Source organism: Dromiciops gliroides, chromosome 6 (genome assembly GCF_019393635.1).
Source record: "Dromiciops gliroides isolate mDroGli1 chromosome 6, mDroGli1.pri, whole genome shotgun sequence".
NCBI classification, from domain to species: Eukaryota; Metazoa; Chordata; class Mammalia; order Microbiotheria; family Microbiotheriidae; genus Dromiciops; species Dromiciops gliroides.
This window is the reverse complement of record NC_057866.1, coordinates 723244-748122: the sequence shown is the minus strand read 5'-3', so window position 1 is coordinate 748122 and position 24879 is coordinate 723244. Positions and strand designations below refer to the sequence as shown.

At 59.8% G+C, this 24879-nt stretch overlaps 1 protein-coding gene across 2 annotated transcripts; it reads right to left on the bottom strand.

The window, feature by feature from the left end:
- Positions 1–2288: 2288 nt before the first annotated feature.
- Positions 2289–24607, bottom strand: EPS8L2 (EPS8 like 2). 2 transcript variants are annotated; one of them, XM_043972718.1, is made up of 21 exons: positions 24415–24607; positions 20629–20693; positions 20380–20435; positions 18624–18688; positions 16809–16970; positions 16169–16318; positions 15039–15118; positions 14681–14841; positions 14268–14344; positions 14019–14145; positions 13762–13850; positions 13117–13191; positions 12756–12904; positions 12480–12609; positions 12217–12329; positions 9486–9588; positions 8033–8152; positions 5422–5527; positions 4603–4786; positions 4283–4415; positions 2289–3633 (listed from the first exon to the last, which is right to left on the bottom strand). In XM_043972718.1, exons 2-21 carry the CDS (start codon positions 20670–20672, stop codon positions 3556–3558), a joined length of 2202 nt encoding a protein of 733 aa, XP_043828653.1. In that variant the 5' UTR covers positions 20673–20693; positions 24415–24607; the 3' UTR covers positions 2289–3555. The 2 variants fall into 2 exon arrangements, with proteins under 2 accessions (XP_043828653.1, XP_043828654.1); XM_043972719.1 differs by having other exon boundaries at positions 14696–14841.
- Positions 24608–24879: the final 272 nt, after the last annotated feature.

Sequence of the window (24879 nt, the reverse complement as noted above, 5' to 3'; positions counted from 1 at the left end):
ATTCAGTATGGTGCCAAGGCCTGTCACTCCAGCCCTGCAGCATCTCCCCAAGCCACCCCCTTCTCTCTGACACTGCCACCCCTCTGCAGACCCTCTTCACCTCCCACCGGGGCCATGGCCACAGCGGCCAGGGAGCAGGGGAGGGCCGCCTGCCTCAGTCTCTGCCCACTCCAGCCTGTCCTCCATAGAGCCTGCATCTGATCCACCCCAGGGCTTCTTCTAAATACCAAACGCTGGCTTGGCCTTCGAAGCCCTTCATGTCTCCTCACACCTCAGTCCTCACTGGGTCCTCTTCTGTGCAGGGGTCTGGCCCGCTCTTCCCCCTGCACTGCTCTCCCTACTGTCCTCACCAGCCTCTTCTAAGTCCCTGCTGCCTGAAAGCCCGCCTTCTCTGGCCCCCAGATGCCAGGCCTTCCCTCTGTTCATTGTGTCCTCCCTCCAGTCTGCAGCTTGCCTCGGATCTATGTGTTTGCTTGTTGTCTGTCTCCCCAGGGTGTTCCTAGAAGGCCTGGACCCTCTCCTGCCTCTTTGTATCCTCAGTGCTTAGCCCTGCCCGGCACATAGTAGGCGCTTTAGTAATGTGTATTGGTCTTTGGATTCTCCAGGCTCCCAAAGGGGTCCAGGACACAAGACAAGGTTAAGAAGGCGTGCTCTAGACAAAAGCCTCCACCCCCTTGGGGCAACCCTGGAATGCTGAGCAGTTATAGCCACAGCACCAGGAGCAGCCCAGCCCTCCTCAGGGCCCTAACCCCTTGGGCTCCCTGCCTGACGGAGCTCAGCCAGGTTCTGCCTCTGACTTGGCCAAGAGGAAGAGACCCAGGGAGAAGGATGCAGGGCCCCTTCCAGCTTTATCCCAACTTCCCTGGGCTCAGCCCTTTGGGATTGGGGCACGGCCTTGGGGAGTCCAGGCAGCGTCACTACTGTCCTGAGGGAAAGTGACAGGACCTCCTTGGTCATCCCTTCCCTTTCTGGAAGGGTTGAGTCTGGGCTCAGTGAGGCTTTCGCCCCCACGCCCTCCCTCCCATATCCCACCAGGGGCCAGGCTCTATGACTACCTGGGCAGGTGCCTCTGCCCGACTCCTTCTTCCTCCCATGCTCCACCTCCCCCCATCCCCAGGCACCCCACCTCAAATCCCTGGCACCCTGAGGAGTGATTCTCCTGTGGCCTGTGAGATCTCTCTCTGTCATGCCTGTGCTAGACCAGGTCTAGGGGCAGGAAATTTGTCAGTGGCTTCTTCATACCCCCCCTGCCCCCCACCATGTCCCTCCTTCTCTGGGGGGTACTTGGCTGCCCATCTCCCCTGCCCCCACATCTGACTTCTGTGTCCATGCCCAGGGCTACGCAATGACCCAAGGCTGGGGCATAAGTCCTGGCTTCTGTCCCATCCCTGGCATAGCCACTGGCCACATCTGGATGGGCGTGGGCTCCTCCTCCTCTGGTCTGTGGCCACCCCATTGCCCCCCAGACACTTCTGGGAACAGAGCTCCAACCTCTCAGATGTGGAAGGGGTCCCCAGTGTCTGGACGGGACAAGGACCATCTGCCACAGGAGCCTGCTCTGGAAGAGCTCTAGGGAGGGCAAGCCCCCTGCCCTGCCCTTGATCCATCTCTTGACCCCTTGTTTCTGAGCTCTAACCCCTTTCCCTTTGCACTTCTGGAACCAGAGCCAACACCATCATGGCTTCTGGGAAGGGTGGGACCATCCTCTGCCCCACCCTCAGAGCCCACCAACCAGATGCCCCTCTGTGGCCCCCACCCCCGACAGGCTCCTTGGGGCTGAGCGGCTGGCACATAGGGAGCACTTCATTAGGGCAGCCTTGTCCAGCGACGTAGAAATAGGGCTTCTGGGATTGCTTCATGGGGTTTTCACAGAGAAGGATCCTCTTGTTCTGCCCCCGGGCATGCCTCTGGCCTCTCTAGTCCCAGCTGGACCAGTGGGCACCCCTCAGAAACAACTCCCCAGCGTGGGCTGGCAGCACGCAGCCCCTGCCATGGCTACTGAACTCCCCTGCCCACGGCTCTCTGTGCTTTGATTGCAATGGATGAGGCCACAGAGGGAAAGTGTCAACCAGGCTGGGTTATGGGACAGGGGAAGGTCATTGAGGGCTGGGCTGCCCACCCCTCTGCCTTCTGAAACCTCTCTCCCTGGGGTGAGGACGGACTGTCCCTGGGTGAAAGGCCGCTTCCTGATTCATCAGGGCTCACCACCCTCCTCTGGCCCCGGTGTGGGCCATCCCTCCACCTAGCCCAGCGCCAACCTCAGATGCAGACACACGGACAGTCATAGACCCAGGAGGCACCTCGGGAAGCTCCCTTACTTTACTGAGGCTCAGGAGAGGTGGAGCGGAGCACCTCCCCCAGGGTCACCACTAGCTGGTGTCCCCCCAGGGCAGACAGAGGCAGCCAGCGGCTAAATCAGCATTTGGAATGACTCTTCCCAGGGTCACTGCTGGGGATGGGGGCCAGGGCCTGGCCTACAATCCCAGTCCTCTTCCAGTTTGTCCGGCCACAGCCTCCAGGCAGAGACAGCCATGCGCTGCGGGGGGGGGGGGGGGGGGATGGAGTCTGCAGCTTGAGAGGAGCTAATACATCAGGACATATGAGACTAGCCAGTCTTGGCTGCTCAGGGATCCTGCTGAGCCCAGCCCCTAGGCCCTGCACTTCCCCAGAACGAGACAGAAAGCAGCCTCATGGGCACTGGCCTCGCCCCCAAGGCCAGTGGGCCAGTAGGGAGGGGGTCCCTGGCCTTCCCAGAGCTGGGGGGGGCAGAGCGGGCCTCAGGTGCACCAGGAACTGTTAGAGCCCCCCGCTGTCCAGAAAGAGCCTCTCCCACCCCCGAGCTGCCCGGAGCAGCCAACATGGCAGAGGTCATCTCTGGCCAGGGCCTACGTCCAGAAGAGGATGCTCAGGCCATCCAAGATGACTGCAGTGCGAGGCGGCTGGCTGAGGAGGTGGCTTCCAGTGGAGGCCACGGAACATTTAGAGTTGGAGACAGCTCCTGATAGATCCTTGAAGACATGAGGGGCCAGACGAAGGTGATGAGGACCGCCCCTTCCTCGAGGGGGCCCCGAGCTGAGGGTGGGGGGCAGCCGGACTCTGAGATGCTACTGAATCTCTATGGGCGTCTTCTTGCTGATGGACCATGCGTGAGTGACCACGTACAGGCACAGAGCCAGGAGGCCCATCAGAGAGAAGAGTGGGGCTGAAGGGTATGGGGCCAAAGTCTCTGGTCAGCCCTTCTGGGGGTGGGGCATCCTCTGGGGAGGCCTGGCCCTGGGCCCAGAAATCGAGAAGCAGCAGTGTTTTCATGAAGGCCTGGGGGGAGGTGGAGCAGGAGGGGGGGGCCCCCCCAGCCTGCTGCCTCCATGCTGCCCTGCATCCACAAGGGGGTGCCCTCCCCATAGAACAGTAGGTCTATAAAAATAATACTTCACACAATACTGAGGTGCACTCCCAGCTCAGTGGGGCTGTGCCGGGGGGAGGGGCAGCAGGGCCCCCCCCTTCCTCCCAGCTGGAAGAGCTTTGGTCCCCACCCTCCCCAGCCCCAACAGGGGCCTAGCTTTGGTCCTCCTCCATGGTCTTCTTCTGGAACCGTAGCATGAGCTCCTCCAACTCTGACCCACCCTGGTTTTTCTGAAGGAGGAACAAAAGCAGGGTCTGGTTTCAGTCTGACCAGGGATTAGGAAGGGGAAAGGAGGAGGAGGGAGAGGGAGGAGGGAGGAGGGAGGGGAAACAGGAGGAGGAGGGGAGGGAGGAGGGAGGAGGAGGAGGAGAAACAGAAAGGGAAGGGGCAGCTAGGTCGCGCAGTGGATAAAGCACGGGCCCTGGATTTAGGAGGCCCTGAGTTCCAATCCAGCCTCAGACACTGGACACTTACTAGCTGTGTGACCTTGGGCAAGTCACTTAACCCTCATTGCCCTGCCCCCCCCCCACAATGATTTAAAAATATGAAACAGAAAGGGAGGGGGAGGAGAAACAGGAAGAGAGGAGGAGGAGGGGGAGAAATAGAAAGGGAGGAGGAGGAGGGAGGGGGAGGAGGGGGAGGAGGGGGAGGAAGCTGAGCTGGCTTGCATGGGAAGCTGCTCAGAGCCATGGGAAACTCTGAACGCCTCTTGATCCCTAGCCCAAATTCAGTCGGAGCATCCCCAAGGATGCCCCACCCCCTCCAGGTGCCCATTGGGAGCTTTGCCGGGGGAGGGGCCAGAGGGGGACCCAGCTGGGGGACGGGGGCAGAGACAGACCGGCACTCAGATGCAAGGCTGAGGCTGTCAGGGGTTCTGACCTCTAGGAGTCCCTTCTGCACCGTGAGTTGGCTGTAGACACGGGTGCCCTCTTCCCCGCACACCTTCTTCAGCTCGTCCTTGTTAAGGGAGAAGAGCTGGGCGCCCGTCAGGATGCCCAGGTGCTCCACGATCCTGGGAGGGAGGGGGCACATGGGAAGGAGGGTGGGCCTCTGGTTTGGTGACCTGCCAAGGCTCGACAGGCACAACAGCTTTCAGGGGCACCATATTCTGACCCCTCAGCCCGGCCTTCAAGGCTCCACTCCACTTTTGCAGCCCCACCCGGCCCCACCCCTGCCCCCCAGAAGCCTCGAGGACTCACCCTGGGCTGAAGGACTTGGCTTCTAGCCACATTCTGACTTCCTGGGCATTTGAGTTATAGGTCAGTGGGGTTGCCGCTGGCCTGCTCCTTTCCACCCTGAAGTTCCTCTGAGGAGGGTACCCTTTGGAGTTGGTGATCTTTTTGATGAGCTCATGGTTAAGTTCATCCATGTGGTGGATGAGTTCTGCAAGAAGCCGCGAGGTTGGGGGCCACTGGCTGTGCCCCTGCTGGCTGCCCAGTTGTCGGGCCAGGGCAGGGCGGCCCAGGACACCTGTGGCCTCCCTGCCCCACGCTCCCCCTCCGGGAGCAGGGTCGGGCCTCAGTCCTGTCTGGGAGGCTCCTGAGGCACCCACAGAACACTCTCTAACTTTGGGGGTCCCCCAGCCTTCTTATCCTCTGAGCCACCCACGCTCCTACCATAGGGGCACTGGCAGAGAGGAAAAGGGCCGGGCTCCCCCCTGGAGCCCAGGAAAGCAGGGTGGGTGGGAATGCCCTGCCCTAGAGGGCTTCCCTCGGCCCCCCCATGAGGTCTGGGCAATCCGCCCTCCCCCTGCCCCTACAGCAGCAGCACCTCCTCAGCCTCATTTTCCCCAAGAACCAGAAGTGTCCTCTCGTGCAGCCTGGTCCCTGTCTGTGGAGGGCCTGAGACCCTGTAGCCCCCTCCCTCCCTGGCCACTGATGCTGTCGGGCCCCTCTCTCCAGATGAACAGACTCCTCATTTCTCTCCGATTACCCCCATTTCACAGAGAACAGAAGTCAAGGACTCCCTCCTCCCTCCAGTCCTGGGGTGGGGGTGGGGCAGGGATTTCAGTGACTCACGCTCTTTGGCGTCCTTGTCCCCTGCATAGCTGGGGGGCAGCTTGTGGAAGGGGCTGGTGGGGCCTGGGCCTCGGGGACTCAGGTCTCCCCGGTATTTCTGATTGTCCTGGAAGAGGGAGAGAAGGCAGAAGGCCCGGCTGAAGTTGGGATTTGGGGTTTCAATCCTTTGGACTGGGGCAGGTCCAGTCTGGAGAGAATGGGAGTGGGGAGGGGCAAGGCTGCCCCTCAAGCCTAGCCAGGCTCCAGCACTCGATGCTCCGGCTTTGCCAGGGACTACTCCCAGCGGATGGCAGGGCTGTCTCCTGCCCCCACCCTACCCCTCTGGGTGACCCTCTGTCCCTGCCTTACCCAGTGCCCTCTATTCAAATGCCAACAAGCTGCCTTTCCTGTTAGACCTCTGCCCTCTGTGTGCAAGGTGCTTCCTCCTCCCCCACCCCATTAGATTTTGAGGGAAGTGTCTGGCTTGTCTTGGCACACAAAGGGCAGCTCTGAAAGGCCCGCTGGAGGGGAGGGGGTTTGCAGCTTTGGTGAAAGTGCCCAGTGTGCTTCTAACCACATCCCAGATGTAGATCAGAACAAGCCTAGGGCAGAGGCCTCCCATGACCCCGAGGGACATCCCTCTAGGCTGGCATGGATATTCTGGCTCTGCTGAATGGCCAGTCTTGCCGCCCACACCTCTGCATCTGGTCCTCCAGAACAGCAGGAGGGCACATTGGGCAGGGGAGGGGGGAAATGGCCAACAGAGTGGAAATAAGGTTGGCTCAAGTCCACATGAGGCTTCTGGGTTTGCCTTTTTGTAATCGTGCAGTCGGAGGAGAAGAAAGAAACGCTTGGTAATTGAAAAATAAATCAATAAAATTGATTAAGAAGAGGATGAGAGGGGCAGCTAGATGGCGCAGTGGATAGAGCACCGGCCCTGGAGTCAGGAGGACCTGAGTTCAAATACGGCCTCAGACACTTAACCCTTAACTAGCTGTGTGACCCTGGGCAAGTCACTTAAACCCCAATTGCCTCACTAAAAATTTAAAAAAAAAAAAGAAGAGGATGAGAAATGGTTACACACTTCCCTAAAATCTAGGGAAACTGGATCTGCAGCATTTCCTGATCTATCAGCCAAGCGACCCTGGTGATCGGCAGTTTGGGGTTTGGGTTTTTTTACAGGGTAATGAGTGTTAAGTGACTTGCCCAGGGTCACACAGCTAGTAAGTGTTAAGTGTCTGAGGCCAGATTTGAACTCAGGTGCTCCTGAATCCAGGGCTGGTGCTCTATCCACTGCGCCACCTAGCTGCCCCTAGCCAAGTGACCTTAGGAAAAAAGGAAAGAAGGTGTCTGCATGGCCAGAAAGAAAGGTGTTCATGTGAGGGCAGAGATGAGGACTGGCCACGGCTGGGAAGGGCCCTGAGATTCTTCTGTGTCTCTCTGTCTCTGTCTCTCCCCTCCCTACTCCTTCCTCCTCTTGTATCCCGATTTCTCTCTTTCTTCCTCTTTTTTCATCTTCAGCCTCTTTTTAGCTGCTGCCTTCTTGGTTGTTTGCAAATGTGTCAGGCCAGTCCTATTCTTTAAAAACCTTCATTTGATTTGGCCATGTCCTCCCCAAATCTCTCCTTTTCCTTTCATAGTCAGACACCTAGAAAAGGCCATCTACACCCGCTGCCCGCGCTTCTTCACCATGCGGTGTCATGCAGTCTAGCTGCTGCACTCACCACTCCACTGAAGCCTCTTTCTCCAGCTGCTGGTGATTCCTTAGCCACTTAACTGGGGTGGCCTCTTCCCAGTCTCTATGCTTCTGGACCTCTCTGCCTAGCTGGATACTCCTTCCTCGCTGGTTTTTTCTGATACACTGTGGGTGTCTCCCAGAGCTCCGTCCTGGGCCCTTTTCACCTCATCTTTGCCCCTAATTCTGCCCCTCCACCAAACATCTCCGTCAAGGCTAGGGCCGCCGCTGCCCTTCTTGTCCCTTCTGACTGGCCACTGGGAATCCAGAACTGTTTTCCAATGGCCCAGAGGTCTCTGCTTCAGGGGAGGCAGGTGTCCGCAGGCTGGCTCCCAGATCCTCTGCTCAGTCTGGTTGATCTCCCTTCTCCCCATTCTAGCCAGAAGGGCCTGCACGCTGTTCTCCAGATTCAGAGTTCAGCTTCTCACCCTTGGATTCTTTGCTCCCCACCCCCAGGCATGACCTGTTCTCCCACTCTCCTCTGCCTCCCTTCCAAGTGCAGCTGTGGTACCACCTCCTGCAGGAACTGCCGGCCTTTTCTTCCTGCACCTCGTATGCACTTCTCTGCGCACTTTCTGCACCCTCCTCCCCACCTGCCATGCCTGCGCTCCCTGACCCCTGGTAGGATGGGAACTTTGGAAGAACAGGGGCACCTTCACAGGCCTCTGAGGGACCCAGGAGCTACATAAGCAGTGTGGTTTTTTGTTTTGTTTTTTGCGGGGCAATGAGGGTCAATGACTTGCCCAGGGTCACACAGCTAGTAAGTGTCGAGTGTCTGAGGCTGGACTGGAACTCAGGTCCTCCTGAATCCAAGGCCAGTGCTCTATCCACTGTGCCACCTGGCTGCCCCTAGCAGTGTGTTTTAAAGGGACTTGACTAGGTTTCCTAGCTCCATACCTGCTCACTTAGGGGATATGCATCTTCCAGCTTGATCACATCCAAGATGTTGAAGGGCACATAGCCAGCCTGTCCACTGCGGTTTCTCAGCTTCCACCATTGCTTGTTGTCTTCTAGCACCTGGGAGGACAGTAGAGGGTCATCTTCAGGTCATCCATCAGCCCAGATAGACTACTGACTTCTTTCTTACCCATAAGGCCTGGCTTCCCTGGGCTACCTGCTCCAGGATCTCACATCCCCACCAACCAACTACTTGGGCCTAGAGTGGACTAAAGGGTACCACTTCCTAGGGCCAAGACGTTAGAGCAGGAGATGGCCTATGGTGTCTCCTTGTACTTTACAAAGAAGAAGCCAAGGCCCAGAGCAGCAGGAAGAGAGCTTGCCTTGGGCCACAAGCTAGGGAGTAGAAGTGGGACTAGAACTCGGGTCAGCTAACTAACTGCTGGCTCTGCTGTCCTCTGCTGGGCAGAGGCTTCAGTCAGTCTGCGGGCATCCTCTGACAGGGATTTCTATTGCCTGGGCACTGCTGAGCCTGGGGACGGGGTCCCCTTTCTCCTTTCTAGGCCCGTTCCCATCCTCACTTCCATAGGGTCTGCTGGGAGCATGAAAAGCGCAAGCAGAGGAGGCCCACACTGCCCTCTCCCAGCCCTTGGCCATGCCAGCTGTGCCCTCAGCCTGCTAAGCCAGGCTGGACTCACTGGGGATGTCAACACCCCTCCTGCCTTCCCTCCACACCTATTCTAATCTATTTACCCAGCCCAGAGCAGGTGACCTGTATCTGGGCCACAGGGGAGCCCAGAGAAGGATTCTGGGGGATGACTAGCCCGAGAAGGAGAGCGTCAGCTCAGCATCCATAGGCTTTTGCGGAGTCCAAGATTTTGTTGCACCATTCCTCCCTACTCCCTCCCCCCCCCCGGCCCCCCCCCCCCAGGCAGGCTTGCTGGGCTGGCTGTGTCTGGCCCCAGGAGCTCCAGGCTGAGCCTGCCCCTTTGTCTTCTGGGGACCAGGACCTCTCCCCTCCCCCCACCCCTTGGTGAATAGTACATGCCAGGGGTCTGAGGGCTCTGTCCCCAGGGGGCTCCCTAGAGGTCTCAGCACAGAGATGGGGCTTCATTTGCGGCCAGTGCAGTGTGTTCTGGTCTCCTGGCCCCAGAGTGCCTGCCCGCCCCAGGAGTGGACAGGGTCCAGCCAGGCCCCGCAGGGTGGCGGGAGGGGGCAGGGGGACAGGCTCTCCAACACTGGCCATTTTCACTCTCCACTCCCTCATTCTATGGGGGCTGCAGGCCAAGGACAGCTCTTTCTGTTGTCCCCCCCTACCAATAGCAGGCGCAGGTTCCTGGCCCGGCCTTCACCCTGAGGCTCTGGGCAATGGCAGCCTGTCTGCCACCCCCTGCTCCAGACTCAGCCCCCGGCCCAGGCCCGGGCCCGGGCAGGCCTCAGTGAGCCGTCTTACCTCCAGAACTTCGTCCTTCAACACAGAGAGCTCGTTGGCATTACGTGCTGTGAAGTCATAACGGATTTTGGCGAATTTGGCCATGGTCGGTGACTCGAATCTCCTGTGCAAAGAATGGTGGGGGGCTAGTCAGGGCTCTCCTCCCTCCTGGCCTACTGGGCAGGCTGGCAGAACAGAGGCGGTGGATGCAGCCACAGGGCTGCCAGGAAAGGGTAGACGCACAAAGTGGGTCAGCCCCGCTGGGCCTCCTGGGAAGGCAGGGAGGAGGCGCTCCCTGAAGAAGCCAGGGAGCTGGGAGGGTCTCGCCTCAGTGTCTGGGCTACTTACCTCTCCCCGGTAGCACCTTGGGTGTGGCTCAGACCAAGAGGGCACAGATACCCACAGAGCCCCAGGTGTGCTTAGAGACAAGCCCCATTACCATTACCATGGAGAGACTGAACCCAAGAAGCCCAAGCAGCCCAACTATCTGACCCGCACCACAGAGGGAAAAGTTCTGGATATGAGAAGCGACTAAATGGCTCTGTGAGATTCTCCCAGGGGCTCCCCTCCTCCTGCAGTCACTGCAAGCTGAGAGGCCGTGGGGTCACCGTCTGGCACAGAATAGCTCAGACCCCAGAGGGTCCCCATGCCCCTTCCCCTCCCCCTGAAGTCCGCAAGAGCCATCATGGGCAAAGGCCAGACAAGATGCAAAGGGGAAGGACTGGCATAGCAATGCCGGGGACTGTGAGTCCTATGGAGCGGGCAGGGTGCCTGGGGAAGGTGGCACCCAGCAGTCAGCACTCCCTAGAAGCCCTGACTTCCTTCTCCCAGGGTCCAAGCTCTCAGTGCCAGGGTGGTGACAGATCTTCTGTTGGCTGTTGCCTGGTAGACAATGATTCCTCAGCCCAAGAACTTCTGGGAGGAGGGGTTGAAGGTGCTTTCAGGCAGGATCCAAAGAGGGAGCCCAGGTGGGCCCATTGTATGTCTGGAGCCTGAGCCAGATCAGCGTGGAGCCTGGACCTACTGCAGGGTCCAATTAAAATGAGCTGAACTGAACAGAAATCTCTTGTCATGAGAAGCTTTATAATTTTTGGTTTATTCTGGAAGGAATGCACCCATTTCAATCCCACCACTGAGCATACCCGCCAAGAAGTCTATCCCACCTGTACACAAATGACCCTGGCAGGCCTATTTGCAAGAGCCAAACTGGAGAATGGGGCCCTCAGCCCCGTGACTGGAGAGGAGCAGCATGCAAGGTGGGCACTGCCCCAGAAGGAGATGAAACTTTCAGAGAAATAGGGGAAGAGCAGAGTGGCCTGAGAGAGGGAAGAAAACCAGGCCTGAAGCACAATTTGCCCCCTGACAGAGGACTCCAGCCAGGCGGGGCTGCCTGAGCAGGGGTGCCCAGTCCCTGCCCCTTTAAGAAGAAGAAGGCAGATCCTGAGCACAACTGCCACCCAGGCTTTTGACACCCCTGGCTCTTCCAAGCTGTTTATACCTCAGGGTTTCTATCGCTTTGGTTTGTTGGTCTGTTTGTTTGGGATGTATCAGTTAAAGAAAGAAGTCAGGTCCAAGGATGCTTTTGCCACCAAGGTTGCCTGCACCAGAGGCAGTCTGGGAAGGCTAGAGGTTGCTCGTACCAATGGCCTTGCGAAAAGTCTCATCTGGAAGTTGGAGCTACACCCCGCTAGCCTCACAACTGGTCCTTTTGCGGGGAGGATAGAGCCCGCTCTCATCAGAAACAGAAAGTGGCCCCTTTCTGATCCCAAAGCTCAGCCTGGATTTAAGAGGTGGCCTACGGTCCTTCGAGTCAGCCCTCTCCACCCCCTGTCACTGAGTACCGCCCACTCCCTGACTGCCACACAGGGCAGCCTGTCTGAGTTGGAGCCAAAGCTCCTTCAGAAGACCTTCTCCCTCTCACTTGTAGGAGTTACCCAGGAGTCCTGGGCTCTCTCCTTCTCTTCTACAACGGGCATCACAAGATTGTAGCAGGAGGAAAGGGTCTACAGGCCTGGGTTCAAATCCTGGCTGTGATCCTGCCTACCTTCCCTGAGGCAATATCTTCAAGTGTAACATGGGGACCACTGTCCTGAAAGGACCTGCTCCACCGTGTCTTTAGAAACAAAGGCTAAGGGGGCAGCTAGGTGGTGCAGTGAATAAAGCACCGGCCCTGGATTCAGGAGTACCTGAGTTCAAATCCAGCCTCAGACACTTGACACTTACTAGCTGTGTCACCCTGGGCAAGTCACTTAATCCTCATTGCCCCCCCCCCAAAAAAAACACCAAAAACCAGAAACAAAGGCTAGAGAGGACACGTCCTTTTCCTTGTTGTCGCTGTCCTTAACTATATGGAACGACAGAGGGGCTGACGGCAAGCCCCAGTGGGCACTGCCCACAAGGATTGGAAGACTAGGCTGGCAGCTGTGCCCCCTGGGCTGGCCCAAGAGAAGGGCTCCTCCCTGTGCTCCTCCCAACCTGGGTCTGAGAACCCAGTTAGAACCAAGAGCTAAGGAGCAGGGAGGAAGGGACTGAGCTGAGCCGTGGCCTTGGTTAGCGGAGCGGAGCGTGGACTGGGGGTTGAGTGGTGCTTCCTTTAGCTGTGAGAGCCCATCTCTGTCTGCAGATAGCGTGAGTGCGCTGCCCCCTGGGGGACGTGTGCCCTTATCGCAGGTTCCAGCACAGAGCGTTACTGATTCAGCGTGGGCATCGGGCGTCCCCTCACCCTGGCAGGGTCGGGGGTGAGTGGGGGTACCTGTGAGTGTTGGGGGAGCCCCCTGGTGGGAAGCCGTCTCCGGGGGGTGCAGGCTCGGGGCCTGGGCTGTGCTTCAGGGAATGGCGGTAGGAGAACCCATTGGCGGGGCTCAGCTACGGGAAAGAGGAGGGAGAGGTTACCAGACAGAAGGAGGGAGCGCACCTCTGGGGCTTCTTCGCCTGGCTCAGGCGCCTCCCCCAGCCCCAGCCCTGCAGGTGGATCCAGTCCAGAAGAGCCGCCCCGGGCGCCGTAGTCAGACTGACCTCAGTGTCAGGTAGCAGCCCACCTTCCACTTCCCAGGGGGCCCCCTGCAGCACGTCCAGTGGGGGCTCCCAGCCATTGTGGAACTTGGGGATGTAGGGGGGCACGTGCGCATCTCGTGGCCACTCGGCCCTGGGGGGACACAGAGGAAGACCACATGGTGTCGGGCCCTTCTCGGAGGGTGCCCTCCTTGCCAGTGCCGGCCCCGGGGTGCAGGGGAAGGCGGGTCTGGCCCCGCCTTCTCGGCTCTGGGGAGACACTTTGCCCAGATGTCTTACCGAGGCCGGGTCCACATCTCTCCCAGCGACTCCCAGAGCGCCATCTCCTTGGGAATCAGGTGACCCTTCAGGAACTCCACAGTGTCTCGGGACAGCAAGGGGCTGGACACAGAGCGAGCCATGTCGGGCCCTCCACAGCTGTTAATGATCTAGGAGCAGAGGACAGGGGCCCTCAGGGGAGGGGAGGGCCGTGAGGCCCCCTTCTCCAAGGCTGAGCCTCCTTCCCTTGGCTGGGCCTGCGGGCAGCAGGACCCCACAGTCTACTGAGAGCAGGAAGCCACAGAGAAGCTCTGCCCCACTCCCTCCTCCCCTTGGTGGCCCACACAGCCTCCTTCTCCCCCCCCCCCCCGGGGTTAGTTACCAGTTCCAGGGGTCCCAGGAGAAAGTGGACCAGCTCAGCAGCGCTCGGATTCTGAATGTGTTTTCTCAGCTTGGCCTGGAAAAGGAGGCTCGCTGAGGGAAGAGTAGCCCAGCCCCAGCCCCACAGCGGCCCCTAACACCCGCCCCCCCCCCAGGATCTCCAAGATAGAATAGAGGAAGATAGAGGGGTGGGACACGGCATCTCCTCCCAGGCACAGACCAGGGGGGTGGGCACCTCTCTGTCTCCGAGAACAGGACAACAAGGAACACCCAGGGAGATTGGGGGGGTAGTGGGGGTTCCTTCATGTAGTCAGGATCCCGGAACCCCATCTAAGAGGCTAGGCAGGAGAGGTGGGCACAGGGTACTTCTCCCCAGGGAGAGGAAATGAGGAGGGGGGGTGGTCAGGGCAAGACACAGGGAGGGGGGTGGGGGAGCCCCAGAGACACACGCAAGAGGTGTGTCCAAAGGAGGTGAGGGGAGAGAATCAGATGGGGCCTGGGACACCAGGCCGCGTGTGGGAGACTCAGGCAGAGGAGGAGTTGGGGGTGGCATCACTTCCCTGTCACCTCACCCAGCAGATGCAGGCAGAGGGCATGGGGGGACAGGACCCTGGGGTCCCACTGAGGGAAGCGGGGCACTGCTTACCAGGAGGTTCAGGGCCAGCTTCATTTTCTGGAAGCAGTCGATAAAGTCTGCTTCAGAGGGGGGCCTGGCTCTGAGTGTCAGGACTCCCTCTGGGGAGAACGAGGAGAGAGGGGATGTGTGAGGAGGGCATAGGGTGGGATTCTACCCCCAACCCCAGGGCCTGCCTGGACTGCCCTCCCCCACCCCCACCCCAGGTGGGTCCCTCCCCCAGCTGCCCTCCTCCCCCATCTCTGCCCCCAGGTGTCCCCTCCACACACCTGCTGGACCCTTCTTTTTGCTTTTCTTGCCCTTTTTTCTCTGGTTGAGTTGCCGAAATGCTTCTGCCGCCTTCTGCAGGCGGGCCACGAACAGCTCGATGTCATCCAGGGCACAGTTGAGGATTTGCTGGAAACCCACATGTGGCCAGAGCAGCCTGTCAGCCTGGCCCAGCTCCCCCAGGCGCCCCCTCCCTCCGGCTGGGCCCAGCCTTGTCCCTCAGCCATGGGGTCATAGGGCATGATGCTCACCGTCTCCTTCTCGATCTTTTGGGCCAGGATGGCCCTGGGCTCCTCATCCTGAGAGCCGGTGTCTCTTTGTCCGTAATCTGGTTGAGGAGGGGAAGAGAGTTGACCGGAGGGAGAGTGGCCCACCCTGGTCATTGCCCCCCCCCGCCCCAATGCCTTTCTGGCACCATCCCTGAGGCGGTGGTGTTGGGGGATGAGATGGGCCCTCATGGGGGGAGGGTCCCAGGACCACTTGTGGCCTGTGGTACCATGGCAGCCAGTGGTAGGTTGTTTATGCCCTGGCATTGCTGTGAGGGCAGCACCAGGCTGGTGGATGGGGCATGGAGGTAGATGAATTCAGGGAGGGGTTCCTGTGGATTCCTTGACCCTCCGTGATGGAGAAGAGAGGGAGCATTGTGAAGGCTGGGCCCACTCACCCATCTCATCTCTACCTGGCAAGCTGAAGGGCACTGGAGGAGCCACACGATTCTTGGAGCTGTGAGGGGGGCCACCAGCATCTGGGTGGAAAGGGATGGGGGCAGGACCCTGGGGCGGTGGAAGAATAGACTGGCGCTGCCGGATCTTTTCCTGGTGGCCCCTGGGGGACAGCCATGTAGGTCAGGAATGGGAAGGGCAGTGGTAGTGGCCGGGGGGGGGGGGACCATTGGGGACAGCTGGGGGGCCAGAGACTCCTGCTCTTCCATGAGGGCTGATGCCCTCTGAACCCTCCTTCTTCCCCCCTCCCCTGGGCGTGGTCAGAACCGTCCCTCTTCTGCCTCCCAGACTCCTCCTCACTTGAGTGTCTGTGGCCGCAGCTTCTTCCCCAACCTGCTGTCTGCCAGGGCACTCTCGATGTCTTCATGCACTAGCTCTGCCTGGGGTGGAGGGAACAGCAGGGACCCATGCTCAGGGCAGGGGGCACAGTGTGCCCTTATGTGAGAGGATGTGTGTGTGTGAGTGTGTAAGGAAGAATGTGTGAAGATAAAGATGTGCATGTGCTAATGTGTGTGTGAATATGCATGTATGCATGAGAACGTGTGTGAATACATGTGCATGTTGTACATGTAAGTATGTATGTGTGGCGGCTGGAGCGTGTCTTTGGGGCCTGGAAGCCTAGAGCACAAATTCTGGTTCTGAATGACAGACAGCCCATCAAGAGGATTCTCAGCCCCAGATCCATGGCCCCCCTCCGACCATCCACCCTCTGCTCCAGGGCAGATTTAGAAGAGAACTTCTTATCTTTCCTCCCCTCTTCCAGTCTCCCCCCCTTTCCTGTCCCGAGTGACCCCCACCCTCCTCCCTCACAATCACCCTGATCTGTACTGAGTACCGGGGTGCAGACCCATCACCTATCTGGTCGGCCCCACACACATGCCACCTCCCTGCTCAGTAAACTCAGGGGTTCCCAGCCCCGAGCGTCACACCTGAAATCCTGCTTGGCTTTCAAAGCTCTCCCGTCCCCTCCCCACAGGCAGATTGGCCTTCTGGGACCATCTCCAAGTCACCACCGCAGCCAACTGGATGGGACCTTACAATGTTGTCTCATCTGGTCCTCACAATGGCTCTGGGAGGACGGTGCTGCTATCACCTTCATTTTACAGATGAGGGAACTGAGGCAGACGGAGGTGCCAGGCCGTGCCTGGGATCACACAGCTAGGAAGTATCTAAGACTGGATTTGAACTCAGGTCTTCCTGACTCCAGGCCCAACCCTCTCTCTCTCCACAGATCACAAGCTAGTTGCACCTGACTGAACGCTAGTGGCCTTTGACGGGTTTTGATTTGCGCTTGGATCTCTGGCACCCAGCACAATGCTAGGCATAGAATCACTGTGGATCGAACGGTGGCTGTAGTGGAAGTGTGCCCAAGGTGTGTGCCCCCATCCACCGGGGACAGAGGGTGTGAGTGCTGTGCAGGACGGGCTCACCTCCACCTCATCGCAGTAAAAGAAATGCACATCAGGTTTGTGCTGCTCTGAATCCTGACACACGAGCAGCAGCACAGAGGGGTAGCGCAGCTGGTTCAGCACCGTCTGGCAGTGCTGCACAGTGGTCAGTGGGAAGTGCTCCAACTCCTCCTGGGGGGGGGAAGGAGGAGACAGGGCCCCCAGTTTCAGGCCCAGCCCCACCATCCCCTCCCTGGGTCCCCTCCCCCAAGCTTAGGCCCAGGCCCCACCCCCCTTCCTAGGCCTCTGTTACTCCTTTTTAAGCCCCTTCCCCCCAGAGCTCTGTCCCCCCCTACACCCAGGGCTCAGGTCCAAGCGCCCCTCACCCCCCTCAGGCCTAGACCCTCCTTCCCCCAAAGAAGGACTGGGCCGATGCCTTCATTCATCCCAGGAGCCTGCTTGCCCAGGTGAGCAGTATGCAAATGAGGTGAAGGCTATATGTATATGAGGGGCCCACGCAAGCCCCCTCACACCTGTGCCCACTCCAGCAATCCCAGGCCCTGTCTGGCTCAGTCCCAAATCCCTCCCTTGCTGCCGGCCTCTGGCTCGGCCTGGGCCTCAGCTAGTGGAGCCATCCCGGGGCCCTGTCCAGGGTCCTCCCACAGTCCCTCTCAGGCCTCACCTGGGACTCACAGTCCAGTAGCTTCAGGGATGAGTCGTTGACTTGGAGCAGCATTTCTTGGGTCCAAATCTTCTCCTTAGAGCTCAGCTGGACCAGCTTGCGGATGGCGTCATCCATAGTGACAACAGCCTCACTCTTGTCCATCATGAATGTGGCCAAGTGCTGGGGGGGGGGGGGGAGGGGAGGAGTGAGACCCCTGCTGTGAGGAGCCAGGCCCTGCCTCGGCAACAGCACCGTGGGGTCTACAGGGGATCCCCCTTAGGAACAAAGAGGAGGAAGAGCAAGGGAAGGCCAATTGTGAAGGGGCTTCCCTCCCGTATTGGGGAGCCCAGCTTTGGGCTGAGAGGCTGATCCTTCTGCAGCCTGTCGTCCGGACAGCTGGGGGGTGACAGGCCCCAGTGAGGGTCTAAGAGCAGCCCCATCCCTGGTCCTATCCCTGCCCCAGACAGGCTGCGCTGCCCACAGGCTCCTGGTGCAGGGGGCAGGTGCCCAGAGTCTAGGGGATGTGTGTGCCCCACCCCACCCAAGCAGGAGAGGGGAGCCATTGGGCACCAGGAACCCAGAGCCTGGGGCTCTTTCCTCCCTTCTCTCCTTCATTCTGGCTGCAGGTGATGTTCCCACCCATAGGCACTGACTAGCCTTTCCAGAGCTCATCTGCTGGGGGCCTCCACAGTCCTGGCTCCATCTCAAAGGAGCTAGGGGACCAGAAACCCTGGTCTTGCCCACCCAGAGGGACTTGTCTGTCTTGTCCCACTCCCTGCTGACCACACTCCTTCCTCCCCCCACTGTGACCCTGAGGCCCACCCAGCCCAGCTCTAAGGAACCCCAGAGTCTCAGCAGAAAAGCCCTTGGTAGTGACTCTGACCAGCCAGGCCCACAGAGCAAGGGTGCCCATTGACCAGCAGATCCCCCCTCCGCCCCTCAGGCTACCTGGGGCTCCTCTCACCTGTGCTCATGGGGCCTGACCCTTCCTCCAGAGGTGCCTCCAGGCTTGGGCCGGCCCTTGCTCCCCATGCCCTCCCACAAGCCTGAAGCACAGGTAGACTCGTGGGGGAAGGTGGGGCCACCACCGAGGACAGGCTAAGGACCCCGAGCCCCACAGACATAGAGGGAAGCTGAGCTCCCAACCAGGAAGTTGGCTCTTCTCAGAGCCCCAGCTCCCAGAGTCGGCCTTGTGCTTGAAGCTCCCCCGAGTTACTGGTTAACTGCCTTCCGTGACCACTCGCTTGGGTCCCTGGGCTCTCTGTTCCTGGTTCCTGAACCCAGTCATGAAACAGCAGGCTAGCGGGCGGCCTTGGCCTTGGCCTTCCAGGTGCTTTCCCCTGGAGCAGACTTCCTTGTCTCCGAATCTCCCCGTGATTCACCCTCCTAACTGGGCCTGACCTCAGCCTTGGACCTGGGGCTCGGTCACTTCTCCTTTGTAACTAAGGCCTCCCAGCTGCCTGTACCCCAACTCTCCTGGTGAGCTCCCCAAAGCCTGGTGACACCCAGCGTGGAGCCAGGCACCGTGAGAGTTCACCAAACATCTGTCTACCACCCTCTTCCCCGGTGCTGGGGATAGAGACAAATCCAAGTGCTCTGGATTGCTCCCAGTCCCGGGTGGGGGGGGGGGGGGGTTGGGGTCAGGAGAACTGAACTCTGCTCCCCCCTCGACCTTGGGCCAAGGGGCCAAGGCCTTCTCTCTGTGCCTTGTCTTCATCTTCTGTAAAATGAGATTCTTCTGTGCTCTGGCTGGGGGGGGGGGGGGCTTAGGAAGGGGAGTCCTCAGGGTCGATGCCCCCAAGCTTTGGCCCCAGGCCTGGACGCACCCCTCACCTGGACATGGTACTGGGATGTCTCGTGCATGATGACGTTGGAGTTAGAGTATTTCTTCCTCTGCTCTGAAACCCAAGGAAGAGAGGGAACGTGACCTCTCCCAATCAGGCCCAGGCACCGAGGTGGGCAGCAGGAAAGGGGAGTTCAAGGGCCGGGGGGTTCCTCCAAGGTGGGGGGAAGAGCAGGGGCGCAGGAGGGGAGGGCGGGGGCTGGGGCTGGAGGGAGGGGCCCAGTCAGCCTGGGAAAGCTGGGTCAGGGCTGAGTCAAGTGGCATTATGGCCTTGGTGGGAGTGGTCGGTTACACACCAGGAAAGACTTTGTGGCAGCAAGGAATGTTAGGCCAGGATGGGTCACCTGCCCCAGGGGAGGGTATGGAGGGCCCCCAGGGAGTAGGGGAGGGCTGGCGCTAGAGAGCCCAGACAGGGCTTGCACCAGCCCCCCACCCCCCACCAGCTGGAGGTCTGCATCTGGACTGTGAGCCAGGTGGTCAGCTCAGCTCCTCTGGCAGATGGGATTGATGGAGCCAGCTTTCTTCCTTTCAGTTAGTGTGGGGACCCTGGGGAGGGCCCTGCTGCTGCTCTCCCCATCCCAGCTCCCTCCCATTGGGGAACGGGGAGGGGGGACTCTCTTTTCATATTATTTGCATATGTCCCATAATTATATCCAGAACCCAGAATTCCCCCTTCCCCCTCCCCCATTTCTTGGCCAAGAACCACGAGGCTGTGCCAACCATCCCCTCCCCAGCCTGGGCCTGCCCTTCGATGCCTTCTTCAAGGCCTGCCTTGACCTCTGGCTCTTCTTGATTTGGGGCCCTTCGGATGGGCAGGTAGCTATGTGTCTGGTCTCCTGCCCCATAAGAGCACAGGCCTGCCCATCTTTCCCAGCCAGAATCCTACAGAAGGCGGCACCAGGCCTCCCTTCCCTGCCCCCCTCAAGGCAGAACAGAACAGACGCTCAGGGATCTGGTTGCAACCCATTCTGGAAGAAGGAGCAGCCCCCAGGGAATAAATGTTAGCATCCCATGAATAAGTAAAGGCGGCTCCCCTTACCTGGCCAGGACACACAGGTATGGTGAGTCTGGAAACCCCCACAGAGAACAGACCCAGTGCCCCAGGGTGGCAGGGGAGGCCCTGACAGAGCAGGCCCAAGCCCCTGGTGGGGGGAAGGGGAGGCCCTGACAGAGCAGGCCCAGCCCCGTGGGGGGCCAGGGGGCTGCTCTGGCATTTAAGGCTCCCTTCAGGTCGCAGCTAAAGTGGCACCTTTTCCCTGTCCTCCTCAGTGTGGCACCTTTCCTCACTGGCTCTCAGGTACCCTCTCTATAGCCTGTCTCCCTCACTAGCAGCTCCCTTCCACCTTACCAGACTGGGAGTCCTTGAAGGCCTTGCACAGAGCTTGGCACACAGTAGGTCCTCCCTCTCTCCTCCAATGGGTCCAAGCCCTCATTTTATGCAGGAGGAAACTGAGGCCCAGACAGAAGGTGTCTTGTCTAAGGTCACGCAGGTAGTCTGGGGCCGAAGCAGCATTTGAACCCAGGGCCTTGAACTCTGGATGGAGCCCTCTTTTCCTTGCCCTGCACTGTTTCCCAGTCACAGACTGAGATGGAAGTGTCCAGATGCTCTCACCTGAGTTCCGAAAGCCAGGCGTGGCTCCTTCCCTCAGGGGCCTCAGGAGCTTTCTCACCTCCAGGCTCACCCCCAGGGGCCTCCCCCCACCCGCTCCCTCCCACACCATTGTACTCAGCCCACGGGGCACTCACCATACAGGTCCTTGGCACTCATCTTGCCTAGCCCCTCCGACCGCCCCATGCTGCCACTGAAGGGAGGAAAGGATGCTGGGAGTGGGCCAGGGAGCAGACTCTTCCCATCTCTGGTGCTCCTGCCCTCTCCCCTCCCCCCTCCCCCCAGGCTCTGCCCGAGGCACCGATCCAGGAGAGATGGGGGGTTGGACCCACCCCCTGGCATGTGGATCCCCAGACAGATGCCTCCCCCAGGAGGGCCTGACTCACTTGGGCGATCTGGTCCCACTGCTCAGGGATCCCAACTGGCTCATTGTCACCTAGGAGCTGTCCAGCTAGGAGAGAGCAAAATGCCTCTGTCACCCACTGAGGCTTCACGAGGAACCTTTTGGTTGTCGTGCCCTGCTAGTGTGCAGAGCTGATTGTTAAATGTTCGCATCACAAGCCTACGCACGGACCAGGGCTTGGTTGTTTTCAGACCGTCTAAACTGAAGAAACAGGAAACGCCAAACAAGTGTGTCAGGTGTACACTGTTTCCTAGAGAGCCGGTTGTTAAACCCAGCCCTTCCCCCTGGGTTCTCAGACTGCCATCTTCGCCAGCTGAGTGGTTGCAGCTCATCCCTAAGGTCAGGAAACATTGACCCAAGGTCTTCTGTTTGCCAGGCCCAGTGCTAAGGAAGGGATTCTCCAGAGGGCAAAGGCCCCTCTCAGTGGCTGAGCCTGACAGAGGGGACACTGCTGCATCTATCCCTGGGCATGCTGACCCTTACCGGGGTGCTCCCGCTGCCAAGTGTGGGGAGCTCCCTGTCAGGGGGCACAGACCCATATTCTTTTGCACACATGTATGTGGCCTTGTCAGGAATCCGTAAAGCAAACATTGTGGGCCCACCCACATTCCAGACATTCTCCAGGGACAGAGGCCAGGAAGAACCTGGGCCCTAGCTAAGGGTACCCTCCTGGGAGGGGCCGGAGACCCCAGTCAGAGCCTCCCCAGCCTCTGCCTCAGGCCCTGAGGGTCAGAATAGAGACAGACAGGGAGCAGGGTACAGCCCTAGGTGCCATCAGGTCAAACAGCTTTGTTTTACAGATGAGGAAATTGAGGTAGGGCAGCTGGCAGGATCCTGCGGTCCTTTATCCTGGCTGCTAAGGACCCCAGGGCCTCCCCTTCCCTGTGGGAAGCTTGCTCGGAGGCGTGAGTCCAGCCAAGGTCCAGGGACCTTAAGTGACTTATCCAAGGTCACACAGTTTAAAGGAAGAGGCAGAGCTGATGAAAAGCCCGAATTGAGAAATTCTAAGAGTCCGACTCAAAGAAGACAAAGTGAGGGGGATGGAGGGGGCAGCAGGAGTGGGGACAGATGGGCCTGCGCTCACCCCAAGAAAGCAGCCAGCTTCTCCGTGCCTTGATTTCCGGGGAGTGGGATGGCGACTAGAGAGTTTGGGAGGTAGTGTCAGCCCTGACCTCTCGGGTCTGGGCCAGTTACAGCTGGCTGGCCATACCTTAGAAGGGCCACCTCTGAAAGAAATGGGAGGGGGCTGGAGATTCGGAGCCCTGCCTCCCCTCACCACACAAGGCTCCCCCGCAAAGAGGGGAGAGCTGGGAGCCCCTCCTCTGAGGGTCCCCGCTGTCTGTGCCTCAGCTTCCCCACCTGGGGAATGAAGAAGACCCCTGGCTCATGACCACATCAGGAAGGAATTCTGGGAGGTCAGGCTGGGTGGGGAGGAGAAGAGGTGGCTCCCCTTCACCAAGCACCCTCTGGTTGCATGGGTGGGAGTCTGGGGAGGAAAGAACTTCCTGGGGGCTGGAGGGGAAGCTGCTGGCTTGGACTTCCTGAAGTCCTGGGGAAGGAGGAGAGCAGGATGCCTTGGTGAGGCATGTTCCAAGGAGCCATGGAGGGCAGCTGAGGGCAGGGGTGAGGGGGAAGCCCCAGGTCTGAATGACAAACCTCAGGGAGGGAGGGAGGGAGGGGACAGGGCAGTACCCAGAACCTGCCCCACCTGGGTAGGAAGGGCCCCTGGGCTGGGAGAGGCAGCAAAACAGGCCAGAGGAATGCCAACCACCAGCTCCAAGTTCAAACTCCAGCTCAGCTGCCGATGCCTGGTGACCTTGGGGGAGGGCTGGGGCAGCTGAGGCAGGTTGGCTCAGTGATCAGGGCTCCCGCTGTAGTGTGGGGCCTCTGGGAGGGGCACAGGAGGCAGGCCCGGACCAGGAGCACGTCTTCTTTGGGAGGAGGGGAGAGGGCAGAGGGCTGGACCCTGCTTAGGGGGCCTGTCTGGGCTGAGCTGCCCTTGGGCAGCCTGGCACAGGGGCAAGGGGAGTGGCTGTAGTCACATTCAGAGCCAGAAAGCGGGCCAGACTCAGCTCCCTGGCTTCTTCTCGGCCCTTCACCCTTCAGTGCCTTCTCTACTTAGGCTCTGTCCCCACAGACAAGGACCAGCCAAACAGACGGCCCTGGCCACCCTTGCCTCTGCTTGTGGGCCCACCTGTCCTCATAGGAGCTGCTTGTGGTGGGGAATGGGGGGCGGGAGGGAAGAAAGGGGCCTCCCCCGTGGGATGGGGCAGGTGCAGCCAGGGGGTGCAGCGGGGCCTGGAGTCATGAAGACCTCATCTCCCTGAGTTGGCATCCAGCCTCAGATACTTCCTAGCGGGGTGGCCCCAGGCAAGTCACCGAAGCCTGTGTGCCTCCTTTTCCTCATCTGTAAAATCAGCTGGAGAAGGAAATGGCCAAGCCCTCCCGTGTCTCTGCCAGCAAACCCCAGTGGGCTCACACGGAGATTCGGACACTCCTTAAACACAAGTCAGCAACGCCAATCTACCAGTCTGCTGCGTGCTTTGGTTTCCCTTTGTGGGAAGGAGCAGCCACCCCCAGCGACCCCCTTCCCCCAACACTGGACCAGGCCCTGGCTATTCGGGAAGAAACTGAGCCCCATCAGGGGACTAGAGCCTTCCTGAGGAGCGAGTCTGCGCTGCCCAGGGAGAGATTCCCTCTCTGGGCCCTGACCCTGACAAGCTGGGCCGGAAACTGACCTTGAACCCTAACTGTGACTCTCCCTTTGCCCCCCACCTGCCGGGTCAGAGGCCCTCCCAGGGATCCCGGGTGGAATCCAACAAGTCAGTCACTGTTCTCACGGCTAGTGGGTCAAAGGGCAGTTCATCAGCTTGGGTGAGGCCTTGTGGGGTGCACACGTTGTCGGTCTCCACCCCCACCAGCTCTGGGAGACCCCCCACTGGTTTTGGGGGTGGGTAGCTACACTGACATGGAAAATGTGACATCACGGGGCTCAGGACACCCTTTGTACCCAGAAAGATGAGGTTCTCCATCCTGTCCCCCAACCTGCCTTGCCCCGCCCCCTCTTGTCTTTGTGACGCAGGGAGATGTTTGGGTTCCCCTCTAGGCCCAGAGCCTCAGGGCTGGGAGCTGGGCCCAAGGGCTGGGTGGGTGGGGTAGGGAACCAACCTAAAAATAACCCAAGTGGCCAAGGGCCCCTGGACCCCCTCTGTAGTCACACCCAGCTGGGCAGAAGCACGTGTGGCAGCCCCGGGCAGAATCGAAGATTCAAGTGCCCATCACCTTCCCAGCCTGGAAGCACAATAATCCCTCCACCCAGGCCCCTGCCCTCCCCTCTCAGCCACCAGTCTTATCCTCAATGCCAGGACCCCATATGGGGAAACCGAGTCACAGAGCCAAGGGAGAAAGGTCCTTGGAACCCCCCTCTAGCTCAAGGAGGCCCCAGCCCCTGGGGTGCGGCCTCCACAGCGTCCCTTCTTGGCAGCCCCGGCTATCGGAGCAGCCCTTGGCAGAGTCCTGGGTGGACATTCAGTTGAACTAGGGCATCGTGGTTCAACTCAGAGCCCAGACCTGGGACATAGGTAAATACCCAACCTAGATGACCCTCGAGAGATATTGATTGGACAAGGGCCGGGGGCCCTAAGGATCAGAGGGGGCATTTCTGGGCAGGAAAGGGAAGCGGGGTCTGAGTACACTCTCCCCCACCTCCTCGGGCCCCCTCCCCCAAGTCCGGCCCACCTAAGGAGACGAGACAGGGCCTCGGCCTCACCTGGGTGCCTGCTGGCTCTGCTCACTGCCTCCTCATTCCCTGACCTCTTGGGCTTTGGTCCTGGGTGGCTCTCCCTCTGGTAGCCCCCTTCCCCGCAGGGGCATGCACAAAGGGGCCACCGGGCTGGTGGGGGGCACGGCAGGAGGCACCAGGCAGAGGGCTGTGCCGGCGGCTGCTCGTCTGGTCCAAGGAGCGGGGAGGGAGGGAGGCACAAGGGAGGGAGGGGCGGGGCAAGTTGAGGTGGGACAAGAACCAGAGCAACAGGTTACAGTGTAACCGGAAAGCCGGGCCCAGCCAGCTGGGGAGGGAGCAGGGAGGGGCAGCCAGGGAGGGAAGGAAGGAGAAGGAGGAAAAAGGAAGAACAATGGGAAGAGGAGAGAGGCGGAGGAGGGAGAGAGAGGAAGCCCCTGGGCCCCGTTAGTCCTCTGTGCCCCAGGCCACCTTCTGCAGCCTGCTGCGGGGCGG

What these genes read in the sequence shown, in the direction of transcription:
- EPS8L2 (XM_043972718.1), bottom strand. Translation starts at nt 20,672, where the DNA reads ATGAGCCAGTTGGGATCCCTGAGCAGTGGGACCAGATCGCCCAA. An exon ending in CAAAAAGAAGGGTCCAGCAG is followed by an intron (nt 13,851 to 14,018) that starts GTGTGTGGAGGG and finishes CGTTCTCCCCAG; the next exon opens with AGGGAGTCCTGACACTCAGA. An exon ending in GCCAAGTCCTTCAGCCCAGG is followed by an intron (nt 4,416 to 4,602) that starts GTGAGTCCTCGA and finishes CCTCCCTCCCAG; the next exon opens with GATCGTGGAGCACCTGGGCA.